Source organism: Stylophora pistillata, chromosome 1 (assembly GCF_964205215.1).
Source record: "Stylophora pistillata chromosome 1, jaStyPist1.2, whole genome shotgun sequence".
In the NCBI taxonomy this organism is placed as follows: domain Eukaryota; kingdom Metazoa; phylum Cnidaria; class Anthozoa; order Scleractinia; family Pocilloporidae; genus Stylophora; species Stylophora pistillata.
In genome coordinates this window covers 57,902,621-57,919,804 of record NC_142519.1, presented here as the reverse complement: position 1 = coordinate 57,919,804, position 17,184 = coordinate 57,902,621, and the positions used below count along the sequence as shown (strand labels likewise).

The window sequence follows — 17,184 nt, the reverse complement described above, 5'->3', positions numbered from 1 at the left end:
TTTAATTTGCATGTGAATGAGAACGGATTATCAAATGAAAGGATGAGCACCAGGACTCGTTTGAAAAAAGGCTAACAAAAGGTAACTCGGAAATGGGCAATTACTTCATCGATAAAACTTCTGCTTGCTAGAGAAATAAAAGAATTTAACCGGAAGCTGGGTAAAAATACTTTTCAGATATCTTTAAAGTTAAACGGCATAGAGAGATTTTCAATGCGTCTCTCATATTTTCCACTTACAGTTAGCTAAAACATAATTTCAATAATTTCGATAGAATGCAAATAAAATGTCAGTCTGAACAAAGCAGGAGGTTTCTGGCTTAGAGGAATCAGATGACAAAAATCTTTTTTCTTGACATTTCAAGATTACAAAACCGAAGCTCTTAGCTCCGCCGCAGAAGAAAGTGTGGTGTAACTTCCACTTTATGATGTGTTTCAAATTCTTTTTCCGTTGACACACCATTACGCATGCTATTTTTTTTCTCAAGCGATGTAATTTTTAATCTATACGCGCAAGAAATCATAGTCTCTTGATACGCGATATTGGCCAAAAATTTAAAATTTGTCATGAATTAAGTAAAGTTTGACTGGAGGAATTTCACTCCCAAAAAGTTTAGTCATTGTTTCAGTGCCTCCCAGTTAGCACGGTTAGTTTTACATTCATACAGCTTACAAGACTGAAATATATATTTTTTAATTTCATAGATTTCTTGGTTTTGTCCCTCGGTCTTACTTTTATACTGCGTCCTTACTGTGGACGACTGCTCAGAACGAGCGTTTAAATGCAATGCTTTCTTCACTACATTTCTTCACCCATTTAACTCCAAAGATCTGATTGTTGACACATCCTTTCTATCTGCTACACAATCCCTGGTAAATTAGTCGCAAGAAATTGATACTTCATCAGGATAACAACTTTTACCAGATAAGTTTGAGTATTCTTATTTTACCTTTTCCTGGATATTATAGCAAGAGGGTCCATTCACCTTTTGTGAGTTAAATGGTTAATCATTTAGAGTTCAAGATTAGTTCCTATGATAGAAAAATAACATAACATGGATCCGAAAGAAAAAGAAAACTACATGCGGTTTGAATAGAGAGGGTCCTGAATTAAGTTCTTTTTTTCCGGGGTGTAAAAGGAAAAATGACAATAATTATATTATACCAATAACATGAAGAGCTGAATAAGCTAGAGGGAAAAAGTAAATGGCAAAATAAAATATTTGTATTGGGCAAAATGATAATGATACAAAGTGTCTTCAGACAAGATGCATGCTAGTTGACTTTATCATGTAGATAGTCTAGATATGGTTAAGTTATTCCAAATCTTCAGGATTGATGCATAATGTTTTGTTTTGTCTTTAACTCGGTCCATTTTTCTATCGCAAGCGTTGTTATTGCATATCTAGAGAGGGAGGGGGGAGGGGAGAGGCGAAACTGGGAGGTTCGAGAGTTTCTAACTCCGTCATTTCCCAGAAAAAAAAAGAAAACAAAAAACAAAATCGAACGTCTGTTCGCCGGTTAGCATACGAGAGGCTTAGGTATGGTACATGTAACACAAAGAGATAAATATGAGAAGAGAATGGGAAAATGCATGAATTTTGTAGAACAAGAAATCCCTTCTCGACGATACTACACTCACGTGCACACTTATTCTGGTATTCTTGCTCATGTTTGGCTGAAAGAGACCAGTAGATAGTTTATTTAAATTTCAAAATTCCAGCTCCACCCCCCTCCTCATAATTTGTGCAAGTGGCAGGGAGAATATTAGCTTGTCTTTTACGATTTCGAACAGTAAACAATAATCCAATACAAAACAACAAAAATCGGGTGCTTGGACAAGAAGTTTCATCAACAGCTGCAACCGCTGTCTTTTGACACAAGCCCTCTTCTAAGTCTGGAACAGACTTTGAGTAGACTGGGTACCATTAACTCGCAGCGCCTGCTGGGTATTGAAGTCAGACTGACGTGGCGAGCGCCGGGCACACAAAGAAAGATGGCGGTCGTTTCGTGGGGATCGGTGATTTTAGTCTTTTTGGGGCTCGATTTAGCCCAAGGCCTCTATTTCCACATGGGAGAAACAGAAAAGAAGTGTTTCATAGAGGAAATTCCTGACGAAACAATGGTTATCGGTTAGTTGAGACATCTCTGTTTGTTACAGAATTTTTAAGTTATAGTTCTCTGATTGGCGTCTTTTTAAAGCCATTTGTTATTTCTGGGTTAGCTTTTTCGAATGATGAACAGTTCCATGGTAGTCCTAAATGTTAAAAAAAAGCCATCATCACTATTACCTTGGTAAAGTGGCATATTGTTTCGATTATGAAAATGTGTATTTATATAGTGTAATGGTATAATTATGATATCCAGCATGTTGCATGCATCTTTACTCTAAATTACAAATATAGCGGTTACTGAAAGAGCATGCATGCCTTGAATCATTTACCAGAGGATAACGTAAGAAACAAGGTTAAGCGAGAAAAGAAGGGAATTAAGAGCACTAGAGTGTTATTAAAGGCCTTCATATCATATGTTTTGATATTTTACCACATTGAGTATATACCTTTTCACCAAACTCAGACCTATAAATACTTAGAGCGAATCCATGGTTGAGCAAAACTTTTTTTAATTAATGTGAGTTTAATGTTGTTGTTACTACATACTCATTGACTGCGTGGGAGAGTCAGATGGGAAAATATTTGGCTCAAGGTCATGATGTACATGTATGGACCGAGCACAGCAAGGTCCTTGCTTCATGACAAAGAGCCAAATATTTTCCCATCTGAACCAACCAAACTCAATCAATAAGTTTTAATCATACAACCACTATACACTCAAAATTTAGTATTTACCAAAATAGGACATGATGGACCGACAAACACAGGACAAACACAAAAAAAGATTCCATTTTTTTTTTTTTTGGTCCAGAACAAGAGACTCACAATCCACTGAAAAAGGCAACCTTTTCTTTTCTCTCATTTTTTTTTTTCTCTCAAGTTTTTGCAACAAAACCCTGGATGGCTCTTTCTAGAGTGGTACACATCATCATGTCAAGTCCTTTACACATCAGCTTTCACTTTTGTTTTCTGTGGGATTGCACATGCAGGGCAACAGGGGGTCGTATGATAATACAGAGTATATCTTTCTTACAAAAAAGTCAAACTTATAAATGAAACTTAACTATTGTGACATTACCTCCCTGTTCTAATGTTATTATGACAATTCAACAGGTAAATACAAAACGCAGTTATACGATGAAAATGTGAGCGATTTCCTTCCATCCAGTCCTGGAATAGGCATGCATGTTGAAGTGAAAGATCCAAACATGAAAGTTATTTTATCAAAATATTATGCATCAGAGGGAAGATTCACTTTTACTTCTCATTCACCTGGTGAACACCTTATCTGCCTTCACTCAAATTCTACTCGATGGTCATTGTGGGCAGGGGGAAAACTGGTAAGTGCATTTGTTTCAATACATTTTTCTATAAACACCTGCCTTTGGTGTGGTTGGTGGCTGTGCTACAGGACAAAACCCTTACAAGAAAGCATGTTCGCAGGCTGAACAGACAGTAGTAGACCACCATTAACTGGCTTTTATTGAAACTCCTGTAAGTGAGGACAGCTCTGAAGTTGAGCTTACTATTTATTATTTATTATTTATTATTATTTATTATGAAGTGATATCTAGTTTGAAATCTCCAGTGTCTCTGCTCTGACACCCAAGGAATACCATGGAAAACAAGTGGTTGTTTGTTTTTTTTAAATGGACTTAATTGGTATCTTTTTCAGCGCATTCATTTGGATATTCAAGTGGGTGAACACGCCAATGATTACCAAGAAATTGCTGCCAAAGACAAACTTACAGAACTCCAGCTTCGTATTCGTCAGTTGTTAGACCAAGTAGAGCAGATAAGCAAAGAGCAGAACTATCAAAGGGTAAGTCTAAAAGAACACCTTTAAATTTTATAGATTTATTAACCAATTCTAGAAAAAGGATATGTTACTTTTTGTTAGACAGAAGTTCTAAGAATTAACGTAATTCGTGGTTATTTCCTTGAAATCCTTTAAAAGTATATAGGTCAAACCACATCAATTGTTACATCTTAGTTGGAGCATCTGGCCCTTGTATATCATTGACACTGTGAAAATTGTAATCCTAACAAACTTTGTGTAAAGTTACTGTAGTACTATAACTTAACATGAGAATATACCTTTTCTCAAAACAATGAGCATTCTTATTCTATACCTAATGATTTTATTTTCTGTGATCAAAGTTTCGCGAGGAGCGATTCAGAGCAACCAGTGAAAGTACCAACCAACGTGTCCTGTGGTGGGCTCTGGCACAAACCTTGATACTCTTGGTCACTGGATTCTGGCAGATGCGTCATCTGAAGGGATTCTTCGAAGCAAAGAAACTAGTTTAAAGAAATTATTAAAGTTGTTTTAATTTGGGCTGAAGGACAGGATCCATTGGGCTCTCTTTTACTGCTTCCTATGTGGACATCATTTACATGGCTTTGTACTGTCACAAGATGATAAATTGCATCAAAGAAGCCTCTAGAAAACATCACAAATGAATTTAAATCGTATAATTTCATTTTTGTTTCTATCTGATAGTAATCTGTAATTGCTTGCGTAAAAGAACTTTTCCTAGGCCAAGTTTACTTGCTCCACACGTGTCTTGATTCATCTCTTTGGCCTTTCTTTTTGGGCCCAAACATGAGCTAAGTATTTGTCTATTTTTTCATCACCCTGCTGGTACAATCTGGTTATGTTGGCCTGTGATGAATGGTCAGACAAAGTAAGTTATGCTGTGTCTAAGTTGTTAAGGAATCTTTCTTAGAGTATCACTCTTGGAACTAGAAAAATTGGGACTTGGAAAATTGTTTGCTTAATAGAGGTGTTGTTTAGTGTAGCTGGCAGTGATCAAAGGTCACAGGAAATTTTTTTTTGTCTACTTGGGACCAAAATTTGTAGGGGGTTTGAAGGAGCCCCTTGGAGGTATCCCAAAAGAGGGGTGTCACTTGATCAAGTGCTTTGAGTTCAGTCTCTATTTAATCGCAGCTAACCCTTAAATTTGTTGAAGTAACTTTTCCTTGCAATGGGAATGCAAAATTAGGCAAACAGGGATAAAAAAAAATAAAAGCTTACCAAATAAAGAGTTACACTGATGTTTGGAAAATGTTCCTCAACAAAGTTACAGAGAAATAGCACTGATTTGTCAAAATGCAGACAACTACAGGGATTCTCCATCCTTTGGGCCAAATCTGTGACGGCTATTTTTGGCATTGAAGAGTGTAGTTTGTAGCAGAATGTTCCTCAGCCTATGGCCATATTCTCTTTAAGTTGTTTCCTCACAGATTATATCTGTTTTCCACTAACTGACAAGAAATCTTTGATTGTCATGATTTTGGTTTTCAATTTTTTTTTTAATTTAAACTTAGTAGTCTTAACCTAAGATAATTTTTCATAAGATTTCAAATATTTTACCCCAAGATGCTGTCACATTTCTTAAGAAAGGAATAAAATTCATGATGTAATGTAGTGTTGAGCAATACCTCACCTCTTAATCTTAAACCATACAACCTGTGACAGAAACATGTAAGTAAATACATGAATAGTTGGCTTCATCCATTTTTTCCTGATAGATAAGGAATATGAGAGTATTTCAATTGTGAGGAAGAAGAATTAAAGGAAGACTCTGAAAAAACACCCCACAACAAAGGCAATGACTAACAGCATCCTTGTCCCAGTTTCTAGCAGTGTGGTCAGATTGGTTCTCCTTCTGTTCCATTACTGTTACTTTTATTTTCAGGGAAGCTCAAACTGTCTACTGCTACTTTTAAAATTGATCCTGCAAATCTTGAGAAATCTGTTTACATTTTTTTTTAAACATGCGAAAGAAAACGTTTTTTCCATTGTGAGTTTATTAGAAAAATGGAGTTAGAATGACTGCAAAAAAAAGGATGAGTTGTTAGATGTAAGTCAGTGGACTTCTCTTTCTCCCTCTCAAACATTCCTCCTTGATTTTATTCATAAACACCGATAAAAGAGCCGTTTTATTGTGCCTTGCGGGAGGAAAAACTGAACAAATGAGCAGACATCAATGTTGATAACACGGGGTGGGGGCGGGGAATAGTAAAGAATTCAATCGCGCAGTTAGGACTGGTACCAAATGTGCTGCCTGTTTGTTTTTGATCGCCTTTTGAAATCAACGGAAAACGAGGTAAGATGATTTTAATGGTAATTTCTCTCTATTGATCGTCTACAATCTTGCGCTGATGTGCTAAGTGGCTTCATTAAAACAACCTCTACATAATGTTCTTTCCAACGGTTGTCTTTTCTCTCGTTTGATAATGAATTTACGGTCAGGAGAATGGGGTATGAGGTTACATTCTGCGCTTTGTTGAACTTGCGTACGAATGCATGATTATTTAATGCCCTTGCAAAGGTTTTCAGGAACTTTTTGTTTTAAATCAGTTCGCAAAAAATGGAAAAGATTCCTTTATGAAGAATTTTTTTAATTTATCTCAGGTTATAACATTGCTTATCATACTTTTCCTCGCTGTGTTAATTTGTAAATACGATTGATGTTGATCTGTGATGAATATATAACTAAATACACATGTATATCAAACCAGTGATTTACCTTTCATCTGTGGAATTTTAATTTTCTTCGTCCGGAGGTCTTTGAAAAAAATCTGAATTTGTAATCGTTTTCGTTCAATCGTGGTATGTTGAAAATTTTCGAGAACAGACCGTAGAATTGTTTCAATATTTTTTTGCATTGACAATATTTCAAAAAGAAACTTCTAGTTAATCGACCACACCGCTCTATTTTTGATTACAATATTCTGCAATTATCTGTGTACATGGCTTTAGCTTATACACTCCCCTAACAAAACAACAACGTGGAGAAGGTATCGATATATATAAAAGGGAGTCTGGATGATATTTTGTTCAGCAATTGTCTGTGTACATGGCTTTAGCTTATACACTCCCCTAACAAAACAACAAGGTGGAGAAGGTATCGATATATATAAAAGGGAGTCTGGATGATATTTTTGTTCAGCCTTTGAATAGTGCACTGACCAAAAGATCACAGCCCTGTAGACAAGGCAAGGCTACCAAAAGGCTAACAATTTCATTTTACAGTCTGTTTTGAGAGGATCACAGCTCTGTCAACAAGGCAAAACCATCAAAGGCTAACACTTCAAATTTCCAGTCTGTTTTCAGAAGATCACTGCTCTATGGACCAGACATTATAGTCTGTTTTGAGAAAGTCACAGCTCTGAAGACAAGGCGAAGCCACCAAAAAACTAATTCCTTCATTTCTAAATCTGTTTTCAGCTGTGATGTCAGTATTTTGTGATGGAACAGTCCATACCAGTTTCTGAAGTTAGCTCAGAGACAGTGACTGGTCCAATCCCACCAAATGAAACATTCCAAAATATCGAACAGGTAATAATAACAATCAGCTTCTACTTTCTAATTCAGCTTTCTACTTTTTTGTACTTCTATCAGTAAAATATAGTTTCCTGCACTATATGAAGTGTTGTTGTACCTAGATGTAGAAACTAGTAGTGTGCCTTTTTTTAATGTATGCTATAGATTGTAAAACCTTTAACTTACTTGACACAAACAATAAAACATTTGCTGGGAAACAACTTACTTGACACGAACAATAAAACATTTGCTGGGATACAATATATTTTGTCCATGGAATATTAAGACACAACAAATACCATAGCACTAGTAACATATTTCAACATGAATGTTCTCAAGATAGTTTCCTACATGTTATGACTTAAGGAGATGCCACTCAATAAGTAGTCCAGGACAACACTGATCTAATAATTGTTCAGTTTGCACTCATCTATAACTTCTGATAGAAGCACTCTGATAGGAAAATGTCCAAATTCCATAGAACATAACACTATGGCCTGAGTTTGGATGGGCCTTTGTTATCTGCAGCCCAAGGCATTAGGTAAATTCAATCAAAACCACTTTGTTACTGTTTACAGTTCCTGCTTCACTTTACAAAAATTACTGAGTCAATATTACCTGGCAAACACAAGTGACTGACAATAAAATAAAACTTTATTCTCTTTTTTTTACAAGAGTTGGATGCTTGGTTATAAAACCAGTTGCAGCTTAGAATGTGTGTTGTATTTTCAGCAATATCAGGAACAGTGGCATTTACTGGAAAACTTGCAATCTGAGTTAGGATCAGAAGGACACTCTGAAAGCGGGCAAGACTCTGTAACATCTTTGAACAGCAGCGCAACTTCAAATGCTAATAAAGAAGATGCTGAACCAGCTGTTTATCAACAAGAAAAGGTGTGTCTTTAAGTGTGCATTTTGGAAGTGAAGTCAACCACACCCACCTATCTCTATGCCCTAACTCATTTTTTCACTCTACTGACTCCTAAAGGAAGGCAGCGAAGAGTGGTTTATTCTGGGTGAGGACCCAGGTGGTGCTGAGGTGGAGAACACCTCTGATGATAACAATGTTGCAAGAAAGGAAAGTGTTTCTGATACTAAAGAGGAGCAAGAAGAGGAAACTGCAAAACAGGTTGGTTAAACGAGAATGAAAGTTTATGTCTGCTCTTTAAAGATCTGTAAATTTCAGATATTACTCTTGTGTTTCTGATATAGGAATGATGATCATGAAAATTAATTATCATGATTTTAAGATATTGTATTGTCGAACAGTTGTCCCCTTATGCAGAGCAGTGGTTTGAATTAGAGCAACTCAAGCAAAGTGTTCGATCTTTGAGTCAAGTGGCAGGTTTACCGCAGTCACCCCAGCTCAGTGAAACCTTAGGGAGTGGTTTAAGCAGTGGTTCACTGAGTGTTGAAACGCTCGAAGAAGTCGGACTTGAGGATGAAGATGCTGTGCTGAAGGAAGGAGCAACTGAGCAGAGTAAGTTACAAAAATTAAATGAAGTATTTATCATCTTACCAGTAAGTTATGCGAAAAATATGCTCTTTGGCTTAACTTCTCTGTAGCCGAGTATGTTCAGTGCACTTAGTCTAGTTGTTAGTACTCCAACCAATGAGCTAATAGGATATTCTATATATACAAGGCTAAAAGATTAGGAAAAAAATTATTAAAATATTTAAACCAAATGTTTTCGGCTGTTTGTCATCATCAGGGTGTATGATGATGGCAAACAGCTGAAAACGTTTGGTTTAAACATTTTAATAATTATTTTCTTAATCTTTTAGCCTTGTATATAGAATATCCTTTATTAAGCGAACATTATGGACAATGAGCTAATGTAATGGATATATTTCCAATACAAAATTAACTAATGACAATGAATGATTCATACAGTCTGTGTGACACATCCTGACAATTGATGTATGCAATGTTCAGTATGTACTGTCAGTACTGCCTCCAGCTGTAACTTGGGGAGAAGGAAAAATTTCAGGAACTAGATTTGCAGCAAAAGGTGCCAATAATGATTTTGTAGGAAGCTGTTAAATTTTTGTGACACAGTGCTTATGGTGTTAAATTATGGTGAAATTTACATTTTGCTCAAAGATTGAGACACTGCACAAAATTTCCTTTTCCAATTATTTTCTGGCATCTGAATTTTTTTTTCTGGTTATGATTGTTATGAGTTTAGGTTTCCAAATGGTGATCTTAAAAACAGTTGAGCATAGAGCCCAGGTTAGAGTTATTAATGTAAACATTGGAGCATCATGGCAAGAGTTTGTCAGCCTTTTCTGCTCTTTACTAATATTTAGGCAGAATGTTTGTAATACTTTAATGAACATGATTACCTTTCCTCACTAATTCTATCGGAAAAGGAATAACTCCTATCTTCCTGGGGAACTCATTTTTGTTCTGCCATTCTGACTACCAGTAGTTCCTTTTGTTGTGGAATCTTCATCTAGCCTAAAGTGACATTTCTGGATCTAGCAGTTGAATTATTGTTGTTGTTGTTGTTGTTGATGTGTGACAGGAGCAGCTCCAGAGGTGGAAGGTGAAGAGGATCAAGTGGAGGATGCTTTGCATGATAGTGGCGCCTCCTTCAGTGTTGATGGGTCTGGTGTTGAAGACAATGAATTAAGAAGTCAGTGGTTCCCACTGAGGCCAAGCGCTGTAGGGGAGGATGACGAAGAAACTAATCAAGTATCCTACACTACTACTACTACTACAAGTACAGCTGTTCAGCCATCAAGCGGCGAACCACCTCAGAATGTTCTATCTGCTTGGTCTGATGATGATACAAAGCAGTCACCTCCAGAGAGATCACAACCAGATGGAAGAGATGGGCCAGATCCTAAGAAAACTCCATGGGTCAGAAGCACATTTACAAGTACACAACAGACAGTTACCCCTCCCATCCTGAATCAACCTGTGACCAGTGGCACAGCTGAGAGGAAAGACAGTGGCAGTGATACATCTGTGCTTTCACAGCCACAGAATGGCAATGCCACACCACTGGAAATTATCACAAGGAGTGTCCCCCCTGCTCCAAGAGGTGTAGCCTTGGTTAGTGAATTGAGGCGAAGACACGCCCCTCAGCTGAACAGCGACAGTGATACCGAGAGCCCAGTGTCAAAGCTGCTAGGTCCAAACTTCCGTGCGGTTCAGCAAGTGTTGGACAGACTCAAGCAAGACAAGCTCTCTGGAGGTGTGAGCGATGAAGCAGAAGAGTCACTGTCTGAACAGCAGTCTTTGAGAGAGGAGAGCTTGCATTCAGGGGGGAGTACTGCTTCAACAACTCATTCAGGGGGGAGTACTGCTTCAACAACTCAGGGTACAGAGAGAAATTCTGGACTTGGAACAGGAATTAAAACAACGAAACCCACACCTGATGATGCAGCCACAAGTCTCGAGTTACGTTCTTTAAGATCATATGAAGGGGCAATCTCGTCACACTCTGAGATACGACAACATGATAGACAGTTAATGGATGAAGCTCGCCGAAGCTCGTCTTCAAGTGCAAACGACACCTTCAAGAGGTCTTCGGAGACTGGACGTGTATCGAGCTGGACAAATGCCAAGCTATCCCAACGTGATGCAAATAGAGTAAATCCTGCTGATGCTTTCCTAAACTCAATCGAACCACCTGCCATGAATACCACAGAAGACCGCAGCTCAATCGACAATAGTATCACAAACGCAAGGAGTTCGGGTCAAGATGTTCGTTCGTTCTTAGGAAATGGCAGCGTGACGTCTTATCATGGCTCTGCTCATATTATTTCTCAACCTCAGTCATCAAGCAGATATCCCACTGAGCTTCGTCCCCGTAGCTCAATAGAGAACAGTCTCCGGAGCTCACAGATTGCATGGGGAGATCGTTCAGTTCCAATTAAAGATACGAAGGAACTTCCTTATCGTAGAGACATATCTGATCATGTAGCGCTTCCGTTAAGAGCACAAGCAGCTACAGAAAGTTTACACGAGATAAATCCTCACAGTTCCACAGGGGGAAGCTATCACAATCTGAGAACAGCTTGGCCGGAACCCGCAATACCAATGGGTCCTACAAACAGAGAGCTGTTAATTGGTAATGCTTCTGAAGAGATGTCCGGTGTTATTCCAGGAGACAACTTAGAATTCCCAAGTCACCTAAGCTCTGGTCCTTTAGATGGTGCAAACGCCTTTGAGGCTATAGTTTCCAGTGAAAAAGAGAGAGCGGAAGATTTGAACAGAGCGGAAGAAAACCACGGGAGAAATCTGGAGCAAAGACGAGCTAGTGATTTAAGCGTATCATCAGATGATACAGACGATCTCTTGACGTATGAACCGGTACTAGAAGGTGATCGTCAATATTTGCAAATGCAAAAGCGAACCAAACATCCTCAACAGCGAGTTGATGCAATTGAGCAAAGGGAAAGTTGGTTATCTGCGAGACCATCTGAATTTTCCAAACAGATACCCGGCTGGGAACCACCTCCTCCTTCAATGGAAGCACCGAAGGGCATCCAAAGCTTCCCTATAGACCAGGATGACAGTCAGATTAAGGCTTTACACTGGTCTTTAGGCGCTGGTACTATTTCTCCCATATCATACGATAGCGTAGCTCAGACCGATTCTCAAGAAGAAAAATCGTCAACACCATTGGGTCCAGCTCTAGAGCGTTCAAGTGTCCATGGGGTTGGCGCCCTCCAAGGGCAGAGTCTCCAAGAAAAGGAAAGCACAGTATATAGTGAGGATCGAGATGCAGCTTCGAAGAAACAACCTCGAAGTTATTCCACAACAGAAATTTCCTCTTCAGATGAGATGTACAGACCAGTGTTATACAGGGATGTTCCAGCAGATGAAGAAAACCGCCCAGACGAGAGTGCGGTTGAAGCTTCACCGTATGGCATTTACGACATACGAAGGTCCTCAGGCCCTGGTAGTACAAACAGACGTAGGAAGGCCTTGGGTCTTCAACCCAACCCAACAAGGGACAGCGTCAGTCAGAGGGGGACTGGCATGGTGTATATATCAGGAAGCTCTACGCCAAGCAGTGTGCGTGGTGGGAGAGAAAGGTTTGCGAGGAGAGAAGAAACCCCCCCTGGAAGACGTTCCTCTTATGGCGAGCAACGTCCAGACAAACAAGACTATGACGAGAGGTTCGATAGGAATGTAGAACTAAAGAAACCGCTTAAAACGAAATATCATGAAGTGGAAAAACAGGCTCGAAGGAGCAAAAAAGATCGAGAGATGACGGCGATACGAGATTATCAAGATACACGCTCAAAGCAAGGCTTGGTTCGCGTGAAGAGTACAGCCGGCCATCCACTTCGACACCAGTTGAGCAATAGTTCTGGTAAAGACTCCACTATCAGTGGCGATTCTCCAGAGGACGAAAGAGGACCATCGCGTCATACTTCAGGCAGGTCACGGCAGCCACCTTCACAATATATGGACACACCTCATCCAAGTGCTTCAAGTCATTCTCCAGGTCATGGCAAGAGATCTACCAGAGCTGGAAAATCGAGGACGAGATACGCTGAAGATGATCGTGCAATTTCGACTCATCTGTCTAGGGCAGAGACATCTGGAAACAGAAAAGACGATTCACGGGTACCTGATGCCAAGGGTGGCCACGATAAAAGCTATTCTCGTGCCTCAAAATCCTCTAGAATAGATGCTAACATTTCAAGGCTAACGTCGTTGATAACGAAGTCATTAGAGGAGAGTATTTCCTCTTCATCTCTTGCGTCAACCACGACGTCTTCAAGACGACCAACTTCAAAAAGTAAAAAGGCAAAGCTGGCCTCTTCAACCAGTGAATCGTCTGACGTTTCCGAATATTTCAACTATGCTTTCTTTGAACCTCGACTCCGCACCTCCATTGGACAGAAAATAAAACTGAGAGAGTTACTCAGGTCTGTGAAGTCACATGACCTTTCCCCCATAGTCAGGAGAACTGGAGATAGCACCTCTCCCGAGTCTACTTCCGGATTGTCCAGCAACGACGGGGTGAGTGCGGAAAAGGAGCCTGTGCCTGAAGTGACCGAGCCTCTACGGTCACAGGCCTTACAAAAACCTAATGGAATGTACCCTTCCCAGCAGACAACGACTGGTCCAAGATGTACTTGCGCGCGCGCCCCAACAGCTGTCGCACGAGCAGCATCATCAGGGGTGTTCCGTAGGGAAGCTAATGGAAGAAAGATTGAAAAGCGGGATGTTGGTGTGAACTTTCCCACTCCAGCTGTTACAAGGTATCCATCGCCCGTAGAAGATGAGGTGTCGCGTGTACAGCTGGAAGATGCCAGCACTCAGACTGACGAAGTTGTTGGTGGACGAAAAGTTGATAGGGAACCTGTAAAATCACCGCGTAAGTCAATGAAGAGCAAAAGAAATGAACAGGTTTCAAATATTGAAGAACGCGGGGTGATCTCTCAGCCCTCGCCTAAAAAGTCAGATCTCTATCATCATACGGAACAGCGAGAAACTCGACATAAACCTAAAGAACGTTTGGTACCGAGTCAAAATTCACCGGATCATAGTGTTAGAACAAACACTGACTGGAGAAACAGGGTACATGAGCCCGCGTGGTTTTATCCCTTGAAGGGAAAACCGCAACCCGAACCAAGAACCACCGCGCAGATAAGCAGTAGCCTGAGTAAAAGTCGCACAAGAGATGAATTACGAGCAGACGTGTTTGAAGCCTCAGTCAATCCTTCCAGCACACTACAGCAGCTGAGTCTTCAAGAAGCGTTCCTCTATGCCAGGCCTAAATTTGTGAAGCGTTCGAAGGACAGAGTTGCTCAAATTGAGCAAGCTGCACGAGAGAAAGAAAGACGAAGGATGCTAACTCAGACTGTGGATGAAGAAAAAAAGAGAGAAGAGGCTGAGATACGCAAAACAAGAACTCCGCCTGCTCTTCAGAAAACCAAGCCTCGTGCTTCACGGAACGGTAGGTTCACGTGAGCAGTCCTGGGTCGGGTTATGTGATGACCTCTAACGTATTGCTCTCCATTTTAAAATCGAAAAAGTAGAAACAATGGAAATATTAGGCTTTTTTACTGAATTTTTTTCTGCTCGAACAGAAAATCGCAAACATTTTTTGCCAAAAGAAATTTCGTTCATACCGAATCGCAATATTTGGGCCATATTTAAGACAAAAATGCATCAACCGCACGGTGAAACCTCAGCAAAATTTCAGCAGACAAATGTTAATATGAAAACGAAGAAATGGAATCCTGTCATTTGTTGTTTTCGTGTGGATAGAAGACGGTGAGACGTAAACAGAGTCACTGCTTGCAAATGGAACCGGATACGTAAAGTCAAGAATTGCCATCTTTCTGACAACGAGCAGTTTGCTTAGGTCTCGTAGGTCGTTTCGTTAACGTTTTAGGTTGTTTTGCCCTTATAAGTTTTGTTTTCTTCGAAGTAACCACAAGGGTATGGAATCGACTTCAATCGGGTATCGAATCTACGTCAGTTTGTCTTGAATCGACTTGTATCGATTCGACTTTCAGTTTGTATTGAGGGGACTAAACTCTCCTTGCTACGACTTTTCGGTCGATTAGAAGTCGACCGAGTTCTACCTATGGAGTCACTAAACGTTTGGTAATAATACCTCAGCGAAAAGACGTCGGAGACGTTGGCGAACTGCTCTGAGACGTTGACAAAACGACCTAAAATGGTAGTGAACTGGTCGTTAGCGAAACAACTCGTAGACGAAAAGTTTGCTTACTAAACCCAATATAAGTTATTAAAAAAAATAGCATGCGGGAATTTTTATTCCTTTCTTGAATATTAGGTGTTTTTATTTTCTACTTTAGACCACTATTCTGGACCAAAACCAAGGCAGATGACTCGGGTGGAGATAAAAGAATTAAATAAAAGGTAAAGCCAGCTATTTTCCCCCTAGTTCTTAACCGTCCTAAAGTTGTTGACTTCTTACTTTATCAGTCTTCTAAACTTGATATTGGTTTTGGTTGTTCTTTTGAAGGAGAACGTATTACCCCACTGAAAGATCGACCGAGGAATGATACTAGGATTGCACTTATTCACTTTGCACTTCGCTTTTTTGCCTTCCTCCCTCATTGTTCTTCCCTTCGTCTTTCTAAGATCTGTCGACACGTTTTCATACTTAAGCATGCCGCTCCATTCAAGGGATCATCTCTTTTTAAAAGTTGCTTTATCCCTATCAATTCAGAGCAGAATCTTAATTGGTAGAAAGCATCCCAGGAAAAGTAAAACTTGACACTGAATTTATTACGTAAAATGTTCAAGATTGGGAAGACAAGTGTATGTTCAAGTTTCTCATTGTCTCTCTTTTTTTTTTTTTTTTTCCTTTTTTTTTAATCTTGTATTAACCCATTTGACTTTTGTTCAGGCTTTACAAGAATTTACCAGAGGTCAAAGCAAAGAATGAACAGCAGAAACGCTTAGCTTTTTATCGAACAAACAGATTACGTGCCCAACTTTATGACAAAGTGAGTTTATTGGTTTGTTAATACATTGTAGCATTCATATTAGAGCAGTTTTATCAACTAAGTGCCAAGAAACCAAAACCAAAGTAATCACAACTACCTATCAGGAGAAAGGCTTATATTATCGTTAACCAATGAGAACTCAGGAAAAACAGACAACCTGCTTGAAATGCAGGAAAAGACAAGTGACCAAAATAGTTCTGCTTTTGATTAGTGGAGAGAGTGGCATAAGTATTCTGAACCAATCACAGAGTGAACTAAGGTAAATCTAAAAATCCTGAATTACTTTCAACAACAAAGCCATCAATGAGTAATATGCAGTCATGTACATCTGGGCTGTGGTTTGTAGGGGTAGGGAGGGTGGGGTGCTGTTGGTGCTAATTGTTTGGGGGGCAAGATGGATGAGGAGAATCAAGCCATTGGCCATCAGCATCAATGGTTAGCTGCCATACCAGTCAGTCACAGGTGGATAATATTGAGATAAGCCACATCCTTGGTTCATATGCGACAAGCCTTCTGCAAACTCAAACTTATTTCATTTATTGTCCTCTAAACTTTCTGCAGAGAGTACGCAACCGTCTCAAAGGAGCTGGCAAATGACTTTCAACATCCGGAAGAATGTATTCTTTTATTCCTGAACAACATGGTTGGCCTTCCTATGTTACAACTGAACATTCTTAATGACATAAAATGAGATTGATACCAATTTAAATTGACATCCATGCATCAAGCCAATCATAAAGTTCAGCTTCTGCACTTTGTCACACCTTGTGACGATAAATTTCTATTTATGAATTTTACAAGAAAAAATACTGGATCAATATCCCAATATTTAAAATGCTTTTTCTCTCAGTGAGTTTTACTTTTCAGTGGAGTTCCCATTTTAAGGTTAAAATAATATAATAAAAGACATATTAAAGGAATAAAGATATATGGTACAGTTTTCTTGTGTTTTTACTTATATTTTGCTTGGGAAAGAAATTAAATGTTATTAGTAAATACCACACAAGCTAAAAGTGCTTTTCCTGCCTGCTGATTGGCTAGTTCGGAAGTAAATAATGAATACTATTCACCTCGGAGCAGCTGACGTGGCAAAATCACACATTTAGGGTTTAATTTGACCATTTTTGGTACTTTTTTTAAAAAAAACGTTTTTTAGGTATCCGTGTGGTATGCACTAAAACAGTTATTCACCTCAGTGTTGGTGAGTGTGGTGGATGCTCGGTAAATATCCACCGCTATTTACCTCCACTTTGGTCAATAATTTTTAGTTATTGGGTGTATA

General features: G+C 39.2%; 2 protein-coding genes across 2 annotated transcripts; both read left to right on the top strand.

The window, feature by feature from the left end:
- Positions 1-1,945: 1,945 nt before the first annotated feature.
- Positions 1,946-5,543, top strand: LOC111337141 (transmembrane emp24 domain-containing protein 4). Its single transcript, XM_022943378.2, has 4 exons — positions 1,946-2,131; positions 3,227-3,453; positions 3,789-3,935; positions 4,274-5,543. The coding sequence occupies exons 1-4, from the start codon at positions 1,996-1,998 to the stop codon at positions 4,421-4,423; spliced, it is 660 nt and encodes a 219-aa protein (XP_022799113.2). The 5' UTR covers positions 1,946-1,995; the 3' UTR covers positions 4,424-5,543.
- A 614-nt stretch (positions 5,544-6,157) lies between these two features.
- Positions 6,158-16,842, top strand: LOC111337125 (uncharacterized). Its single transcript, XM_022943359.2, has 9 exons — positions 6,158-6,225; positions 7,350-7,460; positions 8,178-8,339; positions 8,434-8,574; positions 8,715-8,925; positions 9,974-14,374; positions 15,246-15,309; positions 15,803-15,902; positions 16,464-16,842. Exons 2-9 carry the CDS (start codon positions 7,371-7,373, stop codon positions 16,497-16,499), a joined length of 5,205 nt encoding a protein of 1,734 aa, XP_022799094.2. The 5' UTR covers positions 6,158-6,225; positions 7,350-7,370; the 3' UTR covers positions 16,500-16,842.
- The last annotated feature ends 342 nt before the right edge of the window (positions 16,843-17,184 follow it).